The sequence below is a fragment of the Glycine max genome, chromosome 19, assembly GCF_000004515.6.
Source record: "Glycine max cultivar Williams 82 chromosome 19, Glycine_max_v4.0, whole genome shotgun sequence".
Taxonomy (NCBI): Eukaryota; Viridiplantae; Streptophyta; class Magnoliopsida; order Fabales; family Fabaceae; genus Glycine; species Glycine max.
This window is the reverse complement of record NC_038255.2, coordinates 46,377,720-46,405,033: the sequence shown is the minus strand read 5'-3', so window position 1 is coordinate 46,405,033 and position 27,314 is coordinate 46,377,720. Positions and strand designations below refer to the sequence as shown.

The following is a 27,314-nucleotide window of genomic DNA, read 5'->3' as shown; positions in this document are numbered from 1 at the left end:
TATTAATTAAAGTAATGGTTTAAAGGAAAAAAAGAAAGATATTTGATTTATTTATTTGATAGGAAATAAAATAGAGTATTTGTTTATAAAATAATAAAAAAATAGAGTAAATAATAGGTTGTGATTACCCTAGTTATAAATAGATGTATTTTAGGTTAGTTTATTATCTATGTTTCCTTTTTCACTCAATTTCGTTTTCTCTTCTCCTCTTCTTAAAATCCCTTTTTTTCCCACATACCACCAAACTTATCTTAGAAAAAAGACGATCGCGGACTCATTCACCGTTGGATCATCGTGAAATTTGAGCACCAGGTTTGTAACTCATTTTCGAACATTCTCACCGTTGTGAATTACGAAAACATGTCAGAGTTGAGAGAAATACCTTTTGCATCATAGCTTTTTCTTTTCCTGTAGAAACCCAAAATTGTCTCAGTAAAACTACGATCCAGGATTCGTTAACCGTTGGATTATTATAAAATTTTGATATGTGTTTCACGATTCATTTCTTTACATCTTCACCGTCGGGATTTGCAAAATAATGTCTGTGGAGGGAGAAATACTCATCACACATAGACAGTGGAATGGAGGCTTTAATCCCTTATCTTCTCTCTAACGCTTGAAAACCCCATCAAAGTAATCAGAGAAAAAGCTAGAGGAATCTCAGGAAACCACTAGACATGCCGCTATCACTGTCACAATACACACGTGAGCCCGCTTAGAGGTAAGGGATGAGTTTATCGCAATTGGGGTTAGAATGAACATGTGTAGGGATCCTTAGAGGATTAAATTGGGTTTATTTTGGGATGTTTATTGAATTTCTCCTTTATAATTATAAATACAATATTGATGTCCTGATGTGAATTGATTGATAAAATTGAGTTCTCTTGGTGTTTTCGTTTTTCATACCTATGATTTTGATTAATTGATTTTGATATAATTGTGAGAAATTATTTGAGGGATTTTACTTACGATGTTGTGATAAACCTTTTGTATAAATTGTTATATTGAGATTATGAAATTGTTATTCAAATTGTGAATATGTGATAAATTAAACCTCTGATTAAAGGTGAAGTACATGTGTATTAAGATGTGTGTATTGAGTTGTGAGCTATGAACTGTGCAATTACACAATTGTTATACCCTTTAAGGGCGACGAGTATTGTGATGGGATCCACTGTGGGAACCCGACAAGTTTAATCACAAGCTCAGCGAGTTAAAATGATTTGAAAACGATTGAGTAATTGTGTGTATTGCATAGTTCATAAGTAAAGTGTATGATTCATGAGGTGTGATAACATACTACTTTAGGATTATATCATTGTGATTAAGACCGAATATATGTGATAAATTGAGTATGTATTGACTTGTAATATATATGTGCATTGAGATGTTGTGTGCATTGAGTTGTGAGTTATGAGTTGTACAATCACATGACTATAAGACCCTTTAAAGGCGACGAGTTAATGCTAAGATCCTTTAAGGGAGACGAGTTAATGTGCAACGAGTATTGTGATGGGAACCACTGTGGGGATCCGACGAGTTTAATTACAAGCGCGACGAGATAAAACTATTTTGAGAACAATTGAGGAGTCGTGTGTTTTGTACAGTTCTTAGATAGAGTCTATGTGCTAAAATATTTTCTGGATTGGACCTGAATGAGGAGGGAGAGACCCTGACGAACTCTTTGGAGTGTAGGCCTTGGGGATAAATACACTCGGTTTGAGTGCTTCTTTAAGTCTATGCCGATCCCACATGGTTGGAGCATTCTCGCAAAACAGTGTGATCCCGACTGGTCTCCCTATGAATATACCTAGTGAGAGTGACATGACTTACTAGTGTATGGTTTGTCTTGTCATGTACTCCTAGGCGTCCGACGAGATTTTTCACTGACATGGTACCGCATTGCATATAAGATTGAGTCTTAGTGTATATGTTGCATAACGCTTGTGTATTGATCGGTATTTATTGACTTGGTGATATTGTGTTTTGATCTTTGAGTACGTGAATGTTGTAAAAATGAATGAGACGTGTTGTGTTGTGATGTGATGTTGGGCGATAAAGTGGTGAAATGGCGTGAGTTATGTTTAAGTAAGTTTTATTTTGTTTATATAATATTTATACCTACATGTTGTCTTGTTTCTCTCCATTAGTTAGGAATGTGATAACTCACTCCCCGTGTGTTGTTTGTGTTTGAATCCTGTGATGATCTCGAACTTTGTGTTCGTGGGAGTAGATGACTGGGTGGATTACTTTAAGGAACCTTGTGCTCAAGAATGTCGGGACACAATGCTCTGATAGGATGTGACATTGGGACATGAGTTTTGTTTAATTGCATGATGTTTTGAGCAAAAAAATGTTTCTGACAAGTTTATCTAGTAATAATGAAGTGAATGTGAGCCTTATACCTTTTTGAAAGGATTTTATTTAAATATGCTTTAAGAACTATAAATTAATTATGATTTTTTATTTTTTTTTATTATTAGTACATACATGTGTGGGGTATAAGGCGTTACATGTGTGATAGACCTTGAGATGTTATCCTAATCCTGTAATCCTTTGGAAGCATTGACATTTGTAGTACTAGCCAAGAGATGATACTTGTATAATACTTGCACTATAGTAGCATTCGTTGACATAAAACTTAGCTTGCATACTTTACTGCACGTCATCATTTTTTCTTTCTCTATTTGTTTCTTGGCGATTTCAGCACTTAGGTAGTGTATGGTTTAGAGGGATAAAACATAGATGAAAGTGATTGCAGTTGAAAAGAAATAAAAGAGATAAATATGAATATTTAGTGTGAGTGAAAAGTAGATGAAATTTTGAAATAAAGGTAAGTCTCATGGTATTTTATTTTTCATCTCAAAATGAGATGAAATGGGATGAAAGTCACATGTGTGCAACACTCACAGTACATGAAAAGAGAAGTTTTCAAAATGGACTCTTTCTATCCCCATAACTTTTGTGTATCCTTGTTGAAAACATAATCAATTATGCTTTTAGCATAATTAATTAGGTGGTCATTGAGGAGAAATTTGCTTTTGAATGATGTCATCTGAAATTACATAATTGATTATGCAATTTACATAATTAATTATGTGCATTAAATTTGTTAAAAAATATTTTTTTATTAGATGAAGAACTTGTTTGACTTATAAATAATGTTTCATAAACAAGTGTTTTTAGTAGTTTATAGTATTTTTTAAAATGTCACTTTAATTAGTGTTTATTAAAGAAACAATTAAATTTTAAAATAAGTTCTTTTTTTTTTATTATGGTTTTCATGAGCACTTGAGAATGAAGATAAGTATAAAAATTATTTTTTACTATTTGGAACTTGATTTTTTGTATTTCTTAAAAATTGTAATAATGTATTTTGAATGTAAATTTTAATTCTCATCATAGATCTATGATATGATTATGTTAACAACAGTGAGGAGGTAACATAATTTATGGGTTGAGTACCCATAGTTTTTATAATGATGGTTTGGTGCAATAAATAGAGAATGCAACTTATGAGTTAAGTACTTATAGTTATAGTTATTGTAGGTCATAATAAAGAAATAATGTGATTTATGTATATATAAGAATGAAAATTCATAAAAAGTTTATTATTCTTGATTATAATTTTAATTATATTTAGTAGATACCGTCCCTTTTTACAATAACCTATTCAGAAAATTGTTTTTCTTTTTTCTATAAGATCCTTTCTTCACTTCCCTTTTTTCCTGTTTTCACTTTTGATTTCCATCGTCTCCCACAGCACACGTTTTTTCACTGGCTTTCATACTCTCCGATGTTCATTCCTTTCAACTCTCCAGTGTTCATTTTACTCTCTGGTGACAGGAATGCCGCTTCCCATTCTCCTTTCGCTTCGTTTTTACCTTTCTATAGTTCGTTCCGGAATCTTAGTTCTGGATTATTGTTTGCTTGGTTCCGGAAACTAACATCCAGAACATAGTTTTCGCTTTCAAGTATAGCTCCAGAATAAACAATGTTCCAAAGAACTACGATTTTTTTATAGTAGCAAATATTCAAACAATAAAAAGATTGAGAACATTCTGTTGGATGATAGCCTCAACACAGAAGTTAATGGATACAGCTTTCCATAGCCATCCGAGGTTAGAACAGAATATATATAATTTGACTTGTCTCAGTAATATATGCATTCAGTGCCTCTCTCAAAATCTACAACCTCAATGAAATCTGCCTTTGTCAATTTTAGAAAGGTCCTAGCTGCAAATTTTATGAGCAAAGAGACCCCAATCAAATTGTTTCTCAGTTTATATATACATATCTTTCTTCCACTGATGCATCCAAAGTATAACATTGTATCCCCACGTGCAATACCAATAATGCATAAAAGAAAGACATCTATCAGTTTGGTGATGGAAGGTTATACGATTATTTTATATAAAACGGTATTAAGTAAACAAAAAATACAAAAAAATGAGAGGGAAGTGCATTTAGTAATTTGAAAGGTATTTTTAGTAATTATCTATTCTTTATAACAATAGTCTGAGTCCATTTTTTTTAAGGATACCCATGTGATGTCTGAGTCCATGCTTATTATTGACTCCAATAGTCCAATAATCCAATAGAATTCTCAATCCAATACATTATAACTTTTTTTGCCAGCGGTGTCGCCAATACTTACTTTTTTTTTTGTTATCTTTTCATCAGTTTACCTTTAAAAGTTTTCTTTATTTATCTATTTATTTAAAAAATTACAATAATATTATCTGTTATATATTTTTATTATATTATTTTCTCTATTTAATTTTTAAATATTTTATATACTTATTACAAGTTAAAAATAATTTTGATATAAACAAAAATATTGATTACATTTCTTAATTTATATTCTCTCTTTCAAAATGAAGATAAAAAAGTAACAAGATATTTAAGTATGTCAAGTAAAAAAAAGAGATATAGGCATAGGTTCATCATTGGTAAGGAGTTCCGCTTGTTCTATTTATTGCTTTAAACTTAAAGTAAAATTGTATTTGCATTTTTTTTATATAACAAAAAGACAGAAATAAAACAAAATGAATAGTGAGATAACATAGTTAATTTGATGGGAAAAAATTGTTATCATAAAAATATGTATAAATAGTATAACTCACGATTAGAATTACTTATCTTTTGGTATTGATTAAATTTTCAAACCTTCATTCTAAAAACAATGTGTTCTAGGTTCTAGTTACCTTACCATGCGCTTCAATGGAAACTTCTTCATATGCGTAGCCTAATGAATAGAACTTAGAATGGCCAATGTCTTGATATTTCATTCAACATATACTAGTAATTTATCCGTGCATTTGCATGGATCGTGCTCATCTTTACACATATGTTTATATTTTATTTGATGAGATAAAACTAAACATCAGAGCATTATAGGAGAAATCTATTTGCATTCACAAGCATCAGAATTATTTGTCTCAAGTGCAATGTTTTATTCCTCCAACACCTTACTAAAGCACAATTGCAACTAAGAAAAAAAGTCGTTATTTAAAAGAGATTTTTTTTTTCAATTAACGAAAAAAAATCCGTCAAATACATGGACGACTGGCTAAATAATGAATTAATAAGGCATTTTAACGTACATCACAGAGGGTAACAGCTCAACATTAAAAAAAAAAAAAAAACTTATTTGCAATACACGTTTATGATGAAAATGAACCAACCTCTATATTCACAAAGATAATGAAATAATTAACAACATAGAGCTCTAATCTTACATAATTATCAAGTCCGGTGATATAAATCTACACTCCAACAGTAACCTCATATGACAAAAGCTCAGGTGTAGTTGAATTTAGAAGCAGTGTACTATTTGGTGCATGACCTGTTTCAGATTGTAACTCCATGTCATTTTTGCATTCAGAATTGTTAACATGTGTATCTTGGCATTGTTCTTTGTTTTCTGGCGTTACATTTTCCTGAGACTTCACCTTGGCTTGGGTTTTCCGGATTGGTTTCTTTGAAACCATATCTTTATGACCCTTAACCTTGTTTGAATCATTCTGCTGTTGTTTCCCACGTGGAATGGAGCAAGTCTTGTCTTCTCCTGAATTGTTGTTCATAGCAGATTCTTTGTGCCTTCCAAGCTTTGGGGATTTTGCGCGTGTTGTTGGTATCTAATTGGTAGATAAAATACATCAGAATATGTGTACGAAAGAAAGAATAACAAAAAAGAGATTAAAAACACTGTAGCTATTATATTACCATCAAGATGAGAATCTATAACCATAAAAAAAATTAAGGAAAAAAATAGATCATAGATTGTGAATGTAGACAAACATTTCATGACCCCAATTGGAAGTTAACTTTTAGAGTTGTTACCTTCTTCAGCTCAACTTTGGGAGGTGGTTCCTTATAGAAACTTGGCATTGGAGTTGCTTTGAATGCCATACTCTTCCTCAATAGCCTGATCTCTGCCTCTTGGTTTTCCTGCCGAAAATCCAGAAATATGGAGAGAATAAGCTTAAAGCAGCAGATAAGCTCTTTGTTAAACCACTAGATGAATCAGAAATATATTGAAGCTAGATGTCACATATGAATAAGTTGTTGCGCAAGTTAATTTTAACTTGCAAGAAAAAATTAATTTATTTTACCTCTTTTATGTATTTTATTTCCTTAAGTGCTTATTCTACCTTTGATTTAGCTTGTAGGTTGGTTTTCTCTGCTTCCTTGGCTAGAATTTTTTCCTCCAACTTTGAGAAAAACTGAGTAAAAAGGGATAAAATGGGATTAACATCTGGTTTAGGCATTTCCAATAGTAACATCAATAGAGTTGTAAGGTTCAATTTAACAACAACCTCCTTCCGCTTTTCAGCTCTTTCTTCCAATCTAAAGGAAAATCCACTTCCACTGCTTCTCAGACAAGGAGTAGCACTTCTGATGACACATAAAAAAGTTCTCACCAACATTTTAGCTAACGAAGAAAGAAAGCTAGTTCATTAAGAATTGAAAGAACTCAAATCCTATAAGAAATAGAAGAGCAAGGATGACAATATGTCCTCAGAGTAATAGGGTATAATCATACGAAGTTGTGGAATGAGAATCATCATTCTCTTTATCTGCTTTTGCAGTTTTTGCTGTGTTTGACACCTGGTCAACGGGTCTGCAATAATGTAAAAAACCATAACGTGATAAATCCATGATGATTCCATTCAGCAGAACAATCTTCTGAGCATAAATTTTCCAAAACAGGCCCAGCATTGAGTTACCATAAACCGAAAATTCTTGATATAAACACTACAAACCTTAAGGCTGAAACAAAATGTAAAGAAGGATTCACTAAATCTTGGAAGGTTGTAACTTACAACGATGCCTCAGAAGTTTGGCTCTTGGTGAATGCAGCAACTGTAGTGGACCTTCCAAACTGGTACACAAAACTAATGTCACGAACATAGAAACAAACCATTGATAAGAGGCAATGAAGTTACACAAAGAAAGGCAATGGGGAATTGAAAGTCTCTACCGCAGAGCGTTTCAAACCAGGCATGCCAGTGTTGGTTTTTGCCAGTGAGTTGACTTCAGAGTTTGTGGACTTGTTTAAATGACGAATGGGGGCCTCACCTCTAATCCCATTACCTTGATTATTTCTAACTTTAGGCTTCACAAGATATCCATCAATGCTTTTCTGCATGGCATCTTCACCAGCTGATTTGGCTGGGAAAGAAAGGCTTTGGGAAAGGGATGGCCTTTGTTTTTGAGATATTGAACTTGGACCCTTCAAAATGGGTTTATCTTTGGCATATTTGTTGTTCTTGGAAGCAACACTTGCTCTACCAACAGTTTCCTAACCATGTTAAGTTAATTAGTAAGAGCCCCCTACTGTGTATTGTGCGTTGGAACTGGAAATAATCATCACGAACAAATACTTTAGTTTAAACAAATAATTCAGATACATTCTGTATGGTACCTTAGTAGTAGCACCTTTTGAATTTTTATTTGCATAAGTTTTGGAGGCTTCAACTGCAACTTTGTCACCAGCAGAAATGGGGCGTTTAGCCACTACTGTGGGTTTAGATACTTCATTCTTGGTCATAATTTCTGCACCATTGCAGTCATTTTCAACTTCTTTCTTTACATTCTCCACCTTGGTTGTTACCCCAATAACACGTTTCTCTTCCTCCACAGCAACCCCGTTTTCAGATTCCATTGTGCTGTAAACAATTACACAAAGTAAAGTCGAGTTGAAGGATGACCCATTGTAAAAAAAAAAAAAAGACAAATATTTTTCTCTGTTTCTGGTGCACATAATTATGGATAGAGAATACAATACAAAAGGCAGATTTCTTTATAATTTTGAAAAAGTCTGATTACATAATTTACATCAATCAAATTGCTGTGTTAATGAGGATAAAGGACAAAACAGGCCATGCGTAAGCATAGTGAGTCCTGAAATCAAGAGAGCACGGCCCACTCTTCCCTTTTCTTTATGGGATATTCAAGGTACACATCAGGTGTAATTTATTTTATACTTAACATTTTAATTCTAATCCATCAAAAAGAGAAAATAATATGTACACAGTATAAATTTTTTTACTCAACAATTTATAGATCATCATATATGATCATCTAGTTAACTCTTACAATAAGTAAAATTATTTTATATCATCCGTGTAATTATTTTAAACTCTAAATGAATTGTTCTTTTTTGTGTCTTATAAAATTTAAAAGGTTTGAAAATGATTCTTAACAACATTTACTAATTATGTGATATGTATTTATACATCTTACATCACATGTCATTTTAGGATGGTTATTGTGAACATGCATCACATCATCACTAAAGAAATAATGACAAAAATCATCTTAAAAAAATAAATGGACAAAATTTTTCAAATGACTAAAATTAAATTTGCTACAAGATTAAAATCATAATTTATGTAGGCAAGAAATGACATAGGATCAAAACGAAATTATTTTTTTCAAATGACTAAAATTTTATATCAAACTAAAAGCATATTTTAGAATAAATTACATTGGTACTTTGAGTTATTTTGAAATACAAATAATGCTTTTTTTTAGACTAATTCCCAAATATTAGAAAACATTTCACTGACATTTTTTTCTTGTATATTATACTAACTCTTTTAATATTTGAAAATAAAAAATTACATTGACACCCTTATAAAGGAGATAGGTGTAAATATTAAGGAGAAATATTAAGTGCTATTTGAAAAAATCTATGAGATGCTAATGGGATTTGTGCTATATTTTATATATGCAAGAAATGATGGCCTATGAGAGAACAAAAGCACACTACTAGTATGTCATTGCAATTTATTCCATTATAATGACATAAAGATGTTCTAAATAGGGCGAGATCTAGAAAATATATAAGACAAGTTTACTTTAGAGATTTTCTTTTTCATAATTTTTACTTAAACTTCTGTCTAAAAGTAACACTTAAACTTCGAAATCTTCCTTGCTACGTAAATTTGTTGCGGCTTATACGTGTGTGTCTGTGATGATTTTACTTAAATTTAGACTTCACCGTTTTCCGTTCATGTAAGATTAGTTTCTGAATATCAATCCTAGGAAATAAGACAAGCAATAAACAAGGAAATGAATCTTCATTCCCGGCACACTCTTTGCAAACTTGTTACACAGATAAGATTCACTTGATCCAAATCTAAAACACACAGAATTGAATCACACAATCAACTGTAGAATCAAATCACAATGGAAGGAAGACAAAATGCATCTGTAAAACATCATGAATGTGAAAATTAAGAGCCGTTCTCTACCAGAAGTTAGATGTAAAACATATACTATGGTTACCTCAAAAACTTGTGTTTCTTGAGTCACGTGGACACAGTGGAAATGGAGATCGGGTAACGAATTAAAAGATTGGGTTGTGCTTATAATTGGAAGAGCAAAAGACAGACAGAAGAGAGTATTGGAATAGGAGCACAAGAAGAGAAGAGAAGGCTTTTAAAGTGTGATCGATTATATAGTTGTTGAATTTGAAAGGTGTGTGAGTAAGAGAGAAAACTCAAGATTTGTTTTGTGGAAAGAAAACTCGTCTTAAGTGGGACGAGCTTTCAATGAACGGGATAGATGGATTAATAGGAACTGCTACAATGACTTTTCTACCACTTCGTAACTGTCACTGGAAGCAAAGCAAACTTCCCTCTCTTTAATTGTTTAACTGTCAATGCAAACCATCTAATGGTGAAATTGCATGACATTGGTTCGGAAACAACGTCTCACATTCTTCCTCTTCCTTCTTTGTTAATCACCACTATTTTAATTAATCAATCATTTCACTTCTTTCATAATTATTATCAATTCCTAAAGGAAAGTTTCTTTGTAATATTTTTGGTTTGGAGATTTTGGCACAGGCATATGTGGTTGTCTACAAAATGCTAACTATGGTTCAACCAATTTGACCCGATTGTTGATGAATAGGATAATGCTTGTTTCTTCTAAGGAAAGAAGAGAACCTTACCTTGTCCACACCCCATGAATTTTATTTCAGCTAAACATATTGAATTTAATTATAGTGTGGGACAAATCACTCTCTTAGTTTAGTTCATGTGATTTTAAAGATTAATTAAACACAAAATTGCATACACATTTTTTTAATCGACCGAAAGTTAATAACTAATTTCTAAAGGTAATATGATTTATTTAAGGAATTGATTTCCTAATCACAATGTTTAAGAAATAAAATTATTTATTAATTATGTCGCACTGTATTAATCACATTTTTTGTTCTTTACCACATCAACAATGAACTCATATACCTCGGATACCTTTGCTTAAATTTAAGTACTTCATTATGGAAATTGGAAGTAGATACACATTAGCATTATATTATACGAAAGAGGAAGGGGGAGGGGGGTTACAGTTGTTTTTTTTTTCCAGTTAAATATTAAATATAAATACTTCTTTCAATTAAAAAAAATTAAATCTTAATTTATGATATTGTGAAAAATTAATCCTTTCTACTAAATTCAATTCTGTTGATAAGGGGTTATAATTATATTGAAATCATGTAGAATAAAATACTTGAATTTTGATTTAGGTAATAAGTTAAGTTAGAAAACAAAATGATGGTAGAAAAGACATGAAGGTTTGGAAAAGGGCAGGAAAGTAAATTGAGGAATGAATGAATATTTGGAAGGGAAGGGGCAAGTGTAGTGTATGAGAACATGGCAGGAGCAAGGAACATGATTGGTCGCACATTAGGCCAACCTTGACAAGTACCCCCACCACCTCACCTCCCACCAACCGCGCGTGAGCTGTCAGAACGTGCCGCTTTCACACCATCCAATTTCTTCTCTTAATTTCTATTTTCCTTCCAATTAAAATATCCTATTTAAAGCATTTCAATCCCCTATTTTATTTTATAAATAATTTAGTATCGTTTTCAAGAAAAAATATTACATGAAAAAAAACATAAATTTTATAGTACTGTAAAAGAGTTATTATTTATATAATTTTCATTAATTTTTAAGTTTAATTAAATTATATTAGTAATTTTTTTTACATTGTTAGCTAATCATAAATTGTGATATGATAAATATTTATTGAATTTTATAATAATTAATCTCTTCACACATAATATCATTTCAATTAATTTACACTCTTTTGAAAAAATTGTTATTTTAGTTAGTCACATAAATTTGTCAATAATTTATATTATTCTTCTAAAATTATCTTTATTATTGTTGAAATTAATTATTTTTTGTCATCATGACATTGGTATATAGTACTAATAGGTTTTATTGGTGACTAATTCCGCTAGAGAACATGAGAGTCTCTCTTCCCAATCATATTTTTTATCCATAAAACTCAAATTCATGATCTTATTTTAAAAGACTAAACTCATTCTCACTTTAACCAAGAATAATATAACATAAAAAATGATCCATTGCTTTATAACCAATTTAAAGTATATATTTTGTAAATCAATTTTTTGTCAATGAACTCAAAAGAAAACATATATTTTTTGTTAGAGAAAAAGAGTTATAGACTAATAGGATAAAAAATGTCAATGAAGTTTAACTTAATTGGTTTAATAGAGTGTCTGAATTATTCTAAACATCTAACATTATTTTTTATTCTTATTGATAAAAAAAGTGTAAAATTTTTTACACAATCATTCAATTACCATTTAATTTACTATATATGGTAAGTTTGTTGACTTTTAAAATAATTTTTTTAAAGTAATTTAAACGATAATTTATGATTGAGTGATAATATAAAATAATTTTACACTTTCAATACATAAACATTAAACTCTAATTTTTATCCTACTCAAATAGTCAAATGTTCATTTTTTTTTCAGTTGACCATTTAAATTAGCTCATTTGATTTGCATGGATAGGGTAAAGCTTTCAAGTCCTTATGTTATAGGCTAGTTAATTGACCACACTAAATTTAGCATGTAATTTATGATTGAGTGATAATATAAAATAATTTTACATTTTCAATACATAAACATTAAACTCTAATTTTTATCCTACTCAAATAGTCAAATGTTCATTTTTTTCAGTTGACCATTTAAATTAGCTCATATGATTTGCATGGATAGGGTAAAACTTTCAAAGTCCTTATGTTATAGGCTAGTTAATAGACCACACTAAATTTAGCATGTAAAATTGATTTTTCTTTTTGGTTTTTTGTTAGTTATTGTTTCTTTAGTCTATTTTTCTTTTTCTTAGTTACACTATAGATATGTGTGTCATTAATATTTATTGTAATATAAATTACTCAATATAGTTTTTATATAATTTATATTTTAATTGTAATTGAATTTCTTACAAGAATTTAATATTTCTAATTTATGGCATAAATTTAAACCTATATCAAATATTTATATCTCATGGAGAAAGAAATTATTCATATAAAAATAAAAATAAATAAATATCTGTTGCACAAGGAAAAAATATGTATTAAGATTTGGAGCTAAATTGTTTGAACTTTGAAGTGTGTTTTTCAATGCATTTATCCAAACAGTAAAAAGAATAGTACCTCAACAATGTCAGATGTATTTGACTAGCATTTTATCATCGCGTTTATCCAAAGCAAGCTATTATTGAATAATCCAAAATTAAACTATAATGCAAAAAAATTAACATTACAAAATTATCTCATATTATATGTATTAATGGTTATTTTTTTAAGGTATTACTCTTTTTTTAATTTTTATTTTTTTATTTGTAAATATAATTTTAAATATTTTCAATTAATTTATAAAAATTTAATAATAATATTGAAAAATAATTTACTTGATAAAAATTATTGACTTAAATATAAATTATTATTATTATTATTTGGATTTGAAATCGAAATAATTTCAGACTTAAATATATTTTTTTCTTGATAGATAACAAAATTTTATTTTTTATTTCCAACAAAAAAAATTGTTGTTGATCCCTAATAAATTTAAAATTTTATTTTTGATTCCTAAAGCGCTATCTAAATCATTTTATGATCACTATTGGTGGTGAGGAAGCGTTTGATAGGAGTCTATAGGCATCATTATTTTTTATTAAATTCATACTAAGATTTTTTTTCATGTTTAATTATAATTAATTTGGTTTGGGAGGTACCACGTAGGACTGTGCTAAACCTAAAAAGAATATAAATTAGATTGTGTTTGACCTATTTTGACCAATCCATTTTGTCAGCTTTAATTTATTAGTATCTTAGATATGTGAAATTCAATGAATGAATGAAAGGTTAAGTAACATAATTAAATAAACATTAAAATGTAATGTGAGAAATGACGTGCATAAAAAAAGTAGGCCATAATCAAATAGATAAAAAGTTTAAAAGAAGGGATCTTTATTCTGATTTAAGTTAAGGCATAAGAAGGTAATGGGTCCTTTCAAAATAAATGGAAACAAGAACGAAGATTTCCAATCTTAATACAAATCCCGTACTTTATGTTACAAAATTGTAATGAGTAGGCCCCTGTAATTGTGAATAACAAGCTAAAGCATCAAATATTAGAGAGAAACATGTTTAAGTAGCAGGAATTTAAGATAATATGAAGACAATGTTAATAAAGAATCATGTAGTTGATAAAGTTCACAATATATATTAGATACTACAAACCACCAAGAAAAGCAAAGGAGGAGATTATGAGGAGAGGAAAAAGTATTAGTTCGTTAGGTGACCTTCGATAGCTAACCATGGAAGTAACAAGTGTAACGACAGCACTCCTCTTATATGTGATTCGATTATGAAGCTGGGATATTTGACCAAGTGATAGACAATAAAAAAAAAAGGCAATGGTCACCAAATCCATTAAATATTTCAAGACAAAATTGAGGCCTGGTTTGTACATAAAAGAGATTTTTTTTTTATCAGCTAAGAAACTACTATTATAAAGAAAGAGGATAAGGGTACAAGGAGTACCCTACCCTTACACAGTTTAGGACAAAATTACAAGCCACAAAATGTAATTAGAGTAAAACTACATGCCATAAAAGAGAATATTAATCCTAATTTGAGTAAAATTCATAATTAAAAAATCCTAATTGGAGTAATGATCCCCACTTAATTTAAGAATTTCATAATTAATCAGACAGCCAAAATCTCACTCATTGATCTGCCAGAACTTATGACCCATATATATTGACAATTACTCTCAAGCCAACTTCGGATAATGAAAGGGGATATGCACTATCACTCAACCTTCATGTAGGCATCATATTTTTGTTAAATGTTGATGTCCAGTCCACATGTTTTCTTTTATTATATAATGGAAATCACTGCAAGTTGAATTTTGTCCAAATCTCTATCCATTTTATACAAATTTTGTCCAAATCTCAAATAATTTTCCAATTACTGAAGGCCAAAAAGAAAGAGAGTCTAGTTGTGAAAGATTTTGGTTAGCTTGCAATAGTTTATATATTTAAACATCCTTATTTTCATTGACATTAAAGGAGAGAGGGAGAGAGAGAAAAGAGACAAGTGGCAATGATAATTTAAAGAACAGCATATAGCCATATGCATACCAACAAATTGAAGGCACTGACTAGCGTTAAGTGGACCTTCCATTGTCCTCATCCAAAATGCTCGAGGATATGTTGAAACTTGAAAGAAAACGTAGTCAAAAAGCCTGCGTGGTATGTTTCTCAGTATAGAAGTACATATGCAGTGAATAATTGATTTGATGCCACACACTTGACCAAAATTGGATCTGCAAACGTGTGAAGGATTTTTGCTCCCATTTTAGCTTTTTTTTTTTAACCCGATGCTGTAGTTTCCTTCTCACCGGGTCAGTTCATTTTTGGAAAAAAATGATACCTTCTATGGTATTTCATGTCAAACTCGAGATTGAACTTCAAATCTTAATTAATGGATAAAAGTGTCAAATCACTATTTTAACAATTTTTTATTAACATTTTTTTTTTGTTTTTTTTCTAATGAGCTATGAGAATAATAAATCCTAGTAAAATGTCATGTATATTTAAATTCATAATTCTCATTTTTTTAATAATAATAAAGTATTCTCACTTGATATACTCACTATGCTTTAATGGTGCTGTACCTTATTTTCTTTTTTGTCCTTTGGAGTTTTCAGCAGTTCCCCCAAATTCTTCAGTTTTTCTTGAGGAGTGAGGACTACAAACAATTGTAGTATAATTTTTTTGTGCATTTTCTTGATAATGTTTTTCAGTTTGTTTTTGAATCGGAATAAGAGGTTGAGACTGATAATTGTGAGAATCTCTAGTTAATGCTTATGCTCAATGAAATCATTAAAAAAAAAACAAACAAAGAAAGGCTTTTTTGATGTTTAATGGGCAGAGAGGAAAGAGGAGAAACAAGTCATCTTAATTTAATGATAAAATCTTGATCTTTAGATTAAGGTAGAATAGAGAGATAGAATTTACCAATTTGGTGTAGGTATAAACTTTGAGTCCTACTGTCTACTGTTAATTATGTCTCTCACACACACAATTCTTATCCAAAAAATCGTTATGAAGATACATTGACCATGGCCAAGTTATAAGATTGAGACAGAGGATCATTTAAGATTGTGTTTGAATAAGCGGATTTGGAAAGTTTGCAATTTTTCTTTTTTCTTTTCCTTCTTTTTGACTTTATTAACTCAATTTTAGCCATTGATCTTAAATATTAAATTGTAAAGATTTAAAATTGAATTGATTAAACCGTTTCCCCTTTTATATATAGGTTGTTTTACATTATAATTCATATCTATAACATTTGGAGGCGAGACAGAAATAAAATTCAGATAGTGATATTTTTGACATTAGGCAAACTCATTATAATCCTTTAACCCTAAGTGTTAAGCATGACAAACACTACTTGAAAAACTCCCTCTACCAACTCCATTATCAAGAATCATCAGTTCATGTTAAACTTGTTGATATGAATTGTCCTAACCATAATGATGCATTCAACACTCTTAAATGCTGGCCTGGATGGAATTTAGAGGTCACCAAGTTGAAACCCAAAAGTTTGATATGAATTTTCCTCAAAAGCAATTAATTTCACCATATCTTGAGGAAAAGGAATAAAAAACGTTTCCACTTTTTCTCAACACACTAATAGTGCCTCCCTAAATCCAATACTAAAATCAGTGTCACCCTTTAAACCGTTTTGACTGAAATCTGCATTGCCTCTCTGCATCATAGCCACGAATTCATTGTAGTCTATTCGGCCATCCTGAAAGGGTAAAACATGAAAATAACAACGTCATAAATTTATTTTAACATAAATTTGAGCTTATGAAGGCCACTTATGACCTAACACCTTATACGAGAATCAAACATCCGAACAGCAAAGAAAGCATTGTTTAGAATGTTGGTTTACTTTTCAGTCATAATTTTCATCTTGATGAGGACAAGGGTTACTTCTACATAGTTACCGTCACCGATGTAGGAAAACGGACAAGGGTTACTTCTTAAGAGTCTCAGAGGCATACACGTTGGGATTTCATTTGTCAGATACCAAGCATTAAATTACGTTACTATAAAATGTACTGACATTATTCTGATCAGCTTCTTGGATCATTTCCTCCAAGCAGACATTCTCCATGCCAAATTCTTTACAAGCTTTTAGAAGCTCATCTTGAGAGATGTAGCCACTTCCACTTCTATCAAAAAATGAAAAAGCAGCAACTAAATGATCTTCTCTTTCAACTTTGTTTAAATGTAATGTTGCAGCTATGAATTCTCTGTAGTCAATTGTGCCACTGTTGTCAACATCTGCCTGCGATCAGAATTATTTTTTTTTTAAAATGGAACAAATGGATTATAATTTATAAGGATGTGCTACTAAAACTGGTTAACACTACCTTTACCATTTTGGTTTCTATTTACAATTTTACTTTTCCCTACTTGCATAAGAATGTTTGACTAAATGATACTCAGAAATCTTTCCCTTGTAAGACTAATCATAAAGAATGGAATTAGAAACACTAACCATAATATAGGTCAAGTTACAACTTGAACATGTGAAGTCCAATAGGACTACTTCTATAGTTCTACACACATAATAAGAGTCATACCTCCTAAAACAATAAGAATCTTAATATTCTATCAGGAAAAATTGTTTGGCCGAACAGGAAAAAGAGAGAAAATGTACGCTTATTTTGTGACATTAAGGAAATTTAAGATAATTCTGTACTAATACTTACAGCTTGCATTAGATCCAAAATTTCTGGTTCACTGAGATTAGCACCAAGCATTTTCAATCCAGCCTTAAGTTTTTCTAAAGTAATATGACCACTGTTGTCTGTGTCTATCATCTTAAACATTACTTTCAGTTCAAAAATTTCTTCTTCTGAGAGATTCTCTGCAATAACCTATAGAGATAACAAGGAAAATATTATGAGTGCACGATTTGACAATTCCAAATGGAAGTATGTTGATATATTCTACTTTGCTAATAGAAGTTATGGTGCAGAGTTTATGTCTTGGAAAAATAACTTACTCTAAGAGCCATTTTTTTGAGCTTGCTCATTACAGAATACTGCTTCAGGCGACTCAAAACTGCAGAATCAAGAGGCTTGTCTGGAGCAACTCCATCAACCTGAATCCAAGGGTGACCTGCAAAGAATCAGCACATTATCATTTACAAGGTGGTAACAAAACCTTCAACTTCTATGATTTTGTGACAATGACAATTCACTAGTCAGAAAGTCTGATAAAATGCCTAATATTTTGTCCAAAATCTTAATACAAGATATTCCTTCTTATAGTGTGTTTGATAAATTGAAAAGATCTAACAGCTCAGCAATTTTAGTGATGAAAAATTAAGCACTGAATAATTAATTTTTTAAAAGATTTTCATAGTAACTTTGTATGTGTTGAAGGTGTATCAAAGTAAATTATCAGCAATTAAAAGAATAATAAGGCCATACTAAAGAAAATATGAAATGTGTAATGGCATGCCAGATGTGGCATTGAAATGTGTTTCACTAGCATCTAAATGGAACATGAGTACAGAAACTTACGAAGAACTTCATGTGCTGTCATCCGTTTTCTAGGATCTCTAACAAGCATTTTCCTAACCAAGTCTTTAGCACTTTCAGAGATATTAAGCCAAGGATCTGAAGAGAAATCAAGATCACCATGCAAAACTTCTTCAAATATCTCTTGCTCCGATTCTATCACCAAGGAAAATATTTTTTAGAACCAGGAAAAACAATAAGGAAATACAAACTAAGAAAAACGATTGTATCATTCAAGGGCTAGATATCTGAAGAACTCTTACCACCCCAAAATGGAGGTGTTCCGCATAAGAGAATGTATATGATCACACCTGCACTCCACACATCAACTTCTGGACCATAATGCCTCCGTAGAACTTCAGGTGCGATGTAATAAGGACTTCCAACCACGTCCTTAAAAATGTCTCCTGTAAATTAAGATTGTTAGTGACAAAGACTCATAGCAACCATGTAAGTAGAACAATGCAGGAAATTTTAGTTTTTCAAGTAATTATTTTGAGGGAAGCATCAGCTACAATTTATTTCTTCAGGAAAGCTCTGCATGTTCTCATATCAAACTATTTTAAATAAAATAATAAACTAACACAGACTCAATATCCTAATATTTTATTTATTTTTATAAATATTATATAACTCTCTTAAATTTTTAAATAAAAGAAATTAAATAGTAAATTAACATGCACTTACCATCTTAATCTTTTGTTTTTTTTATAAATATTAAAATTATATAACAGTCCTAATTTAAAAATAAATGTCTCTTTTTTTCCCCCAAAACATCCTTCCAAAGAGACGTTAAAGTAAAAAAAAGGTAAGTTAACTAATTAATTACCTCCCAAAACAAAAAACAAACGATGGCAGAAGGAAAACAAATATTGATTAGACAAGCAGGGAAAAAGAAAATGAACATTTTAGCCAAACCTGGTTTGAAGAAAACAGACAATCCAAAATCTATGGCCTTAAGAGTAGACTCTTCATTCCCATCAACGAAAAGAAAATTCTCAGGCTTAAGATCCCGATGGATCACTCCAAGGGAGTGGCACCCCTCTATAACACTGACTATAGTCCTTGCAAGTTTAGCTGCTTTTCTCTCTGTGTAATGCCCCTTTTCCACTATCCTATCAAACAGTTCACCCCCTCCACACAACTCCATCACAACATAAACTGCAACACCATCCTCATAAGACCCTTTGATTGATATCACATTAGGACACCCTTCCAAGTGATGCATTATCTCAATCTCCCTCCTCACATCCTCCACATCATCATCCATAGCCAATTTCACTTTTGGAATGGACTTGCATGCATACTTTTTCCCAGTGGCTTTCTCAGTGCATAGGAATGTTGTTCCATATTGCCCCTTCCCAAGCTCTTGTCCCAAGTTATAGTACTCCTTAAAGTTACCATTTTTTCTCTTCAAAATTGACTCGGCTTGAAGCCCTATTGGTAGCCTCTTAACTTTGTGAGGCATTTTTTGTATTTGCCTTATTTGTTCCCCTGAAGACATGTTAGTCTCTTTCTGGTGTTTATTGGTTGGAAGTGGAACTGGTTTCAGCTTCATCTCCTCATTGTTAATTTTCACTACAAGTGGTGGCTTTTCTTGAACATTCTCTAGAAAATGTGTGTCTTGAATTCTACTCACAATTGAAGGTGCATCAGAAATTTCTTTGACACTTGTTTGATGAAGCCACCAGAATGAACTCGGAAGAACATAGGGAAATAGTGCATCATTTGAGGTTTTCGATCCGAGACAATTGTTTCCCATCATGCACTTGTCACTGTTTTTGCATATAAGAAACAAGAAGCAGGTGAAGCCCCGAAATCAGATTCGAATTTCTGCACCAAACCCACTATAGCCTAAAGCGAGCATATGAACATTGAAGGGAAAATCAGTGGAGATTTGAAGAAGAAGTAGAATGATTCGAATTAATGAATGAAACCCTTTATGGAAACGAAAATGGACGAGGAAAAGAGGTGTAAAAGGATAATTTTGAAGGCGTAAAAGTGGAAGTTTTCAAAGGAGTGAAAGTTGTAAACTAGAAGGTGTGAGACAGAGTCCGAGTGGGAATTGTTCGCGTTGAATAAGGAAAAGGATAAGAGAAAGTGTTGATGTTATATAGATGGAAAAGATCGTGTGCAATCTCTTGTAAGCAATTAAAAAAATGGAAATTATTCTTTCATGATGAGTGAGGGGAATGAATGATCCTTCCATGATGACTTATTAGTTTTTACACATGGGAAAATGTGTATTTTTTTCCTAGAAATTAAGTGAAATGAATCAAATTGTAGTATTAAAGTTTGTGTATATTTAAGAAGAAAGAGAGAGATAAAGATGTGAGAATTTAAGGTCCCAATGGGTGAGAGTGAGAGGGATTAGGTACGACAAAAAGGAGGGAAGGACAATGAGCGGGTGACAGACAGTTACCTGTGTTTATATTTCTGTTAATGGAGAATGTTTCAAACGTTGGAGGAAACGCGTGCGAGCGAGGCAATCCAATGGAAATGAAGGGATGCCACGTGTTGACTGTTGAGTGAATGTTTCAGACTTCTTTATTAAATTTTGTGAATAAAAAAAAAATCATAAGAGAACAGAATCAAAAGTGGCAAGCAAAACTTTTGGACAAAAATTAATTATAAATAAAGTTAATAAATATCATCTTCATGCTAAAAAAAATAAGTACAGTTGCACGTGACCATGGTCTTGGTATTGGCACTCTTCTTCCGGTAGGGATTACTTGTGTGAGGGAGGCCTCACTGGAATGGAAGGCACTAATCCTCCGGCCATCGCCGGTTTCTTTCTTTATAATAAAAAAATGTAAATAACATAAATAAAGTTTTTTTTATCATCATAAACATATATAAAGTTATTCAAGGCTTGTCTTGTGCTTATTTTTTAAAGGTTTTTTTTTGGATAAGATTAGAAACCTATACTATACACATGTAATAGTTTTACCTTGCTTACGAAGTCAAGAGTTTAAATCCAACATGAACTTCAAAAGATTAAATAATTTCAGAAATTTGTATGAACCGAATAGTTTTTTTAAGAAATTTTATTCCGTGCTTGGTTATTTTCCAAGTTATTTTAAGAAGGGATAAAAAATATAGTTTTAGTAGCATCAATTTTTAAAATTAATTTTAAGTACAAATAAATAAAATTTCTATTAAAATTACAACAATATTCCCTTTTTGTAATAAAATTTTTCACTTATAATTACTTAAAATGTAACAAGACCAGAAAAATAATACCTTAGCAAGTACTAGTATGTTGCTTTTGGGTTAAGAAAGAAGAAAATGGGAAAAGGTTGCCGTTCGATTTTTCATGTTAATAAAAACTAATATTTGTAAAAAAAATGTTGCTTTTGGGTACAAAGTATTAAGTTTCAAATGATTAATAAATAACTTTCTTTTAAAATAAATATATTTTTTAACAAACAATATAAATTATAATCACCCATGTAAGTTGTATGATACATTCTTAAAGATAGGATAACTTTTCTATATACTTCTCAATGTCTTTCTTGCTTTGTATCACATGCTTTTGATTTTTTGTCAAAATAAAATTGTATTTTTCCTTTTTAATTCGTTATTCAAATAAAGAATCTTTTTATTTTTCTTATTTTTTTGAATGATTCTTAATTTCATTAAGTAATATTTAATTTTATTTAAATGAAATTAAATATAATGAGATATATACAAGTCACTATTAAAAATATTATATTAGCTGTATTAATTTTAAATATTTCAGAATAAATTTTTGAATGCCTGTACTTTTTTATTTAATATTTTTACTATCAATAAAGTAATCTTTATTAATTAAACTTATCTTTTGTTTTAGTTTTAAAGTTTATATTTTATGGCTTTTAATTTAAATTTACAAATATTCATGCAATATACGTAATATATATTAGTTATTAATATACAAAAATGTAAAATTTACTTGGTCCTCGATGTTCAATTTGATCAATTCAAATACGTCATCATCGACACAAAGGTTGACAAATCCATCTGGACATACTTTTGCAAGTGACCCATTCAGTACCAGTCAGTAGTATTGGTTAATAAATCTAAATCAAAAATAAATAATGACCATTGTATTCATCAACTCTTTCATGATTTAACAACAAACAACACGTCCTTAAAAAAAAAAAAAAAAAAAAAAACCTAACATCACGTTATCAAATGAAAATGTTTTTATATTATCAACGAATCAAAATGAAACCCTTAAAATTAACAGTTTAATTAACAGAAAAAAGAAAAAGGTAAGGGGACATGAACATGGATTTTACGAGAAAAAAAGTCAAACAGATAAGTGGTGCCGCATTAGCTTCCATTAGCAACTGAACGTTCTGAACGTGTTTTTTTACTTCTTCAGAGGAACAAAGTTACTAGTCGATTCACAATTTACTTAAAATTATATTTGTTTTGTTGTTACCGTATTTTCATTTTATTTAAAATAGATTTTATTTTTAATTCTGAAAATAAAATTTTATTATTTTTATTTTTTATTTGTTTGAGAAAATAATTTTATTAAAAATATTTTCAAAAATTCAACAAAATATATTTCCATCATCATTTTTTATTTTCGATAAAAATAAAAACAGGAAATAACTAAATGAAAGAGCCCCTTAATCATTCATATCGCCTATAACTGAGTGTAGGGGAAGATATAAATTGGGTCACACGCTCCATCAGCCACAGCTTAAAGAAAAAGAGTAAAGAAACATTTTAAACAGCTGCCAACGATGCAGAGAAGCATATATTAGAGGACTTGCTTGTGGTTCAGATGTTAACAATTTAATACAAAACTAAGAAAACTTATTTTATATCCAGGGCATATTTAAAGTTTAAACATCTTTAGCCATTGCAACAAAATCAGTATCTCCTGATTCATTTTCGTTGGATTTAGGATAGGTTTCTGGCCGACGATATTCTTCAATAGGTATCCCTCTCCTCACAGAGGGCACTGAGGATGACTCTGCATCAAAAGATGCTTGGAGACTTAGAAAAAACATCAAAAAACCCATTCTTCATTTATTCAGCTGTGTCGAAGAAACGACTGAGACCACCTAACAGGTTACGTTCCATGACTTCAATATCATTTCGTAGCCCAGGGAAATCAAACACACCACCGTCAGATGAGCTAAATGGAACAGACCTTCCTTTAAGTACCTCATCTGTGATATCCTCTTCAGTATACTCTTTGTTTGATTGCAACATTCAGCAGGCCTGGAAAGTGTGAAAGGTAAAAAAGAGATGAAAATTTGAGTCACATTTGAAAAAGAGTGAAAGTAATACGACTGTTACAGAGAGACAGTAATTGGATAGTCCAGCCATATTCTCAAATAATCTCTTAATGCCCAAACATTAAAATCAACCTATAAAGAACAGAATCTTTTAAAAATCCATATGAAAATACTCCAATGGAGCACCTCTAAAAGGCTGTGCAACACCTAAAGCCTGAAAACTGGAATCAATTAAAGCACATGCACTGATGCACATAAACATACTAGTGCACCCACATACAAATAGAGATGGGTCCATATCATAAATTTGAATGGAACCAAATCATGCCCTTTTCGAATAACCTTCTCCATAAGCACTTAAAATGTAAAATGAATTGAGCTTCACCCATGAGGCATAAGTTAAAATCAACTTATGCTCCTCAGCTTTTGGAGAAGTTGGATGGGAAAACTTCTATAAAATTAATTGAATAAGTTGATTTAAACTAATGAGAGAAATTCAATTTATTTTACCTTCTTATTTCTTCTTCTGAGTCAAAGCCTAAGTGGGGTACAAAGGTTCTTATAACTAGGGCTGCTTGGCCATCAAATATCAACTGTGCATAGTATGGACCAACTCACTGATGACAAGTTCAATTGCAAGAATCCTGTGTGTGTGTGTAAGTGTGACTGGAAGCATTCCCTTTCCCTCCACGTTCCCAAACAAAACATTATAGCAATTTGATTTTCAGTTGAAAGAACAGACAATTAAAATCAATTGAATCTTCCACTTCTAATATGGTTATAAGTCCTCTATTTGTGAGTCATGATAAGAAAATAATTTGACATCCAACAATGTAACAAGAAACAATTCATTATTCTATAATATTACGAAGGCGATTATATGGTTTGTCATGATAAAAAAAACTAATCATTCAAATTATATCTTAAAACGACTAAACAAACTAGATTTAAAAAACTAATCTGGCCATTACATATTTACATAGTATGTCTTACTCTTACCCACTTTCACCCATTTACCATAGTCATATCAAATAACAAGCCATTTTCACCTGGTTTTGCATGAATGCAGATAGATGAAATCAAAATAAGTTGGAGAGAAATAGAATAGGAGATTCAGGACAAATTATTATTTATATTGAATTGAGTTTTATGACAATCTTGGTTATACATTTAAGCTTCTGTTTTGATCAATAGAAGAACAGGACTGACAAACAAGGCCTTCATTACAAATCATTCTCAAGGCTTTTTATAAAACTCAGTTTGCCTCTTTTAAGAATTTTCAACCATGGCCTTAGATACATGTCAAGGTCATTGTGAAAGCTTCATAACAATTCAGTTAGTTTTATAGATTTTCTACAAGTCGATTTTAAGCGAATAGTACCTGCACCTTGTGACTTACCAACTTATCTTAATCCTTGTGACTTACCAACTTATCTTAATCCTTTAGAAAAGGATATATATACCACTGTCATACGCCCATAGATAGCTCTAGAAGATACAACAGACTTTTTGGACATTTTTCCCTTGAAAATCCATACCTCGAGGCTTTACACTAATTCTTAAACGGAGCAAAGATGTCAGTGCATCCGTTACCAATTATAACCCAGATTTTGATTCAAAACATTCATCAAATTAGTTTATCATTAAGGGAAAAAAATCCACACACGGTAGGCTAGAATTCATAGCAAATCTCTTCCTAATAACTAATCAATCAATCGTATTTTATAGGGCATCAGATTTGAGAGTATTGACAAAATATTATTTTTTTTAAATAAGTGAGAAAGAAGAGGAAAAAAGAAGTATCACTTTCCGATGCAATTCCTGAGAATCTCTTCGGTTTTCTCGCACTTTCTGACGAACTTTCCAGATTCGACCTCCTCTGTTCTGCACTAAGATTTCACAAGTTCCGAAGACACATCGCGTCTAAGACCATCGCTGATGTCATCCCTCCAAACCCACCCCATTTTTCGCGCTTGCAACTTGCGCACCATATCTGCTTTTAGGGTTAATAATCTGTCGTGGAACCTGACTTATTAGATTTAGTAGAGTTTTCTGTAATCATCTTTTTTTTTTTTTCATCAGCTTGAATGGTGATCTTGCTTATGCTTAAAAAAAAAAAAAATCAAATCCAATATCATCCCGATCGATGCTTTATTGAATTTTAGATAAATTTATATATTAAAATTAAGGACACTGACATCAATGTTTCTTTTGAAGATTGAATACAATATATCATTTTTTTTTAGCATTTAAAACTTCTTTATAAAAAGTAAATGATTTAATATTTTTCAAACAAATAAATTAATTAAAGTAGAAGCGATGTCATTATAATATTTTCAAAAAGTTTCATAGTGACAAAAAAAAATGAAGAGTATGATGTGCAGTTTGAAATTTTTTTAAAAGACACTAATATAAATTACTCATTTAAATATTATTTTTTTATGCAAGTAATAAAACATAAATTCAAAAATTATTTTGAAAATGATTAATTGACAACAATATTAACTTATTTTAGTTAATAGAATATCATTTTATTAGTATTTTTAAATATGCAAATAAATTTCTTTTTTATTCCTTACAAGTATCTTCTTTCCTACACAATTATGCTCGAATAATAATATTTGCATGCCACGAGAATTTAAATTTTGCTTTAACATGTTGTGATATCAACTTTTAATATTAAAATGAGTTTAATTTTGATTATTTTTTTTATATAAATTCAATATATTCAAGATTTTAAGCATAAATAAATTTGTAAAAACTTTTTCATATTAAAATCAAGTAATTAATCTTAGCGTTAATCTTACAGACTATGCCTTCATCACTATGCTTTGTAAAAAAATCAATTTTATTTTCTTAGCATTAATCTTGAAATTCTTGGTAATTTTCGTAGTTATGGTCCTTCTAAATTTTATTTTACAGGAATAACTGAAAAGGTAAAAATAAAGACAACAGTCCCTAACAGAATGTAGGTTTAATGTTAACACAGGTTAATGGCTGTAGTTTATAACAGGGTTACCTTACCTTACATGATATTCCAATAAACAGGTTAGAAATTATAATGGACAAGTATCACCACATCATTTTAGTTTCCAAGCCTTCATATAGGATGCCGCCATGGAAGCACGGTACGAAACCTACAACAGAAAGAAGCTGTCTTGTATTTGTATCCCAAATGCGTAAATAGCTATCCAGGTCCTGAAAAGAAAGATTATGATGAGACATTAGGCTGGGCATGGTAAACTGAATTGATAACATGAATTTAATACATTTTGATCAGACCAAGAAACAATGAATCACTTTTCATCCAGGTAAAAGGTGATCCAGTAACTACACGCCCCATACTTTTTGGATGAGCTTCAGGAGCAAATATGCAAAAGGTAGATATTGGAAAATAGTGCTCGCCGCATGAAGCTATCACAGGCAGCTCCCTGACTATGGATCTGATGCTTCCAGAGCATTTTCCCAAAAAACATCCTAGCATTTTTCCTGCAATAAAATTATTTGTTAAAATAATTAAAAAAACAACCGCATACAAAAAGGTCAACAAAAAGACAACATCAACCAAGCCTTTTTCTGACTATGGTCAGCTCCATGAATCAAACAACACCATAATG

General features: G+C 30.8%; 2 protein-coding genes and 1 pseudogene across 4 annotated transcripts; all 3 read right to left on the bottom strand.

Moving 5' to 3' along the window:
- Window positions 1-5,665: 5,665 nt before the first annotated feature.
- Window positions 5,666-10,160, bottom strand: LOC100794426 (protein WVD2-like 4). 2 transcript variants are annotated; one of them, XM_006604606.4, is made up of 9 exons: window positions 9,799-10,160; window positions 7,931-8,174; window positions 7,487-7,807; window positions 7,329-7,387; window positions 7,049-7,126; window positions 6,822-6,897; window positions 6,657-6,728; window positions 6,346-6,453; window positions 5,666-6,140 (listed from the first exon to the last, which is right to left on the bottom strand). In XM_006604606.4, the coding sequence occupies exons 2-9, from the start codon at window positions 8,168-8,170 to the stop codon at window positions 5,769-5,771; spliced, it is 1,326 nt and encodes a 441-aa protein (XP_006604669.1). In that variant the 5' UTR covers window positions 8,171-8,174; window positions 9,799-10,160; the 3' UTR covers window positions 5,666-5,768. The 2 variants fall into 2 exon arrangements, with proteins under 2 accessions (XP_006604669.1, XP_006604667.1); XM_006604604.4 differs by having other exon boundaries at window positions 6,822-6,900; window positions 9,799-10,158.
- A 5,325-nt stretch (window positions 10,161-15,485) lies between these two features.
- On the bottom strand, window positions 15,486-20,710 carry LOC100793377 (calcium-dependent protein kinase 26). Of its 2 annotated transcripts, none has more exons than XM_003553577.5 (7): window positions 19,376-20,710; window positions 18,721-18,864; window positions 18,461-18,613; window positions 17,938-18,053; window positions 17,642-17,809; window positions 16,990-17,214; window positions 15,486-16,668 (listed from the first exon to the last, which is right to left on the bottom strand). In XM_003553577.5, the coding sequence occupies exons 1-7, from the start codon at window positions 20,220-20,222 to the stop codon at window positions 16,540-16,542; spliced, it is 1,782 nt and encodes a 593-aa protein (XP_003553625.2). In that variant the 5' UTR covers window positions 20,223-20,710; the 3' UTR covers window positions 15,486-16,539. The 2 variants fall into 2 exon arrangements, 1 of the variants encoding a protein (XP_003553625.2); XR_005889951.1 differs by having other exon boundaries at window positions 16,533-16,668; window positions 16,816-17,214.
- A 2,467-nt stretch (window positions 20,711-23,177) lies between these two features.
- On the bottom strand, window positions 23,178-25,833 carry LOC100816977 (fra a 1-associated protein-like; annotated as a pseudogene).
- Between the last annotated feature and the right edge of the window lie 1,481 nt (window positions 25,834-27,314).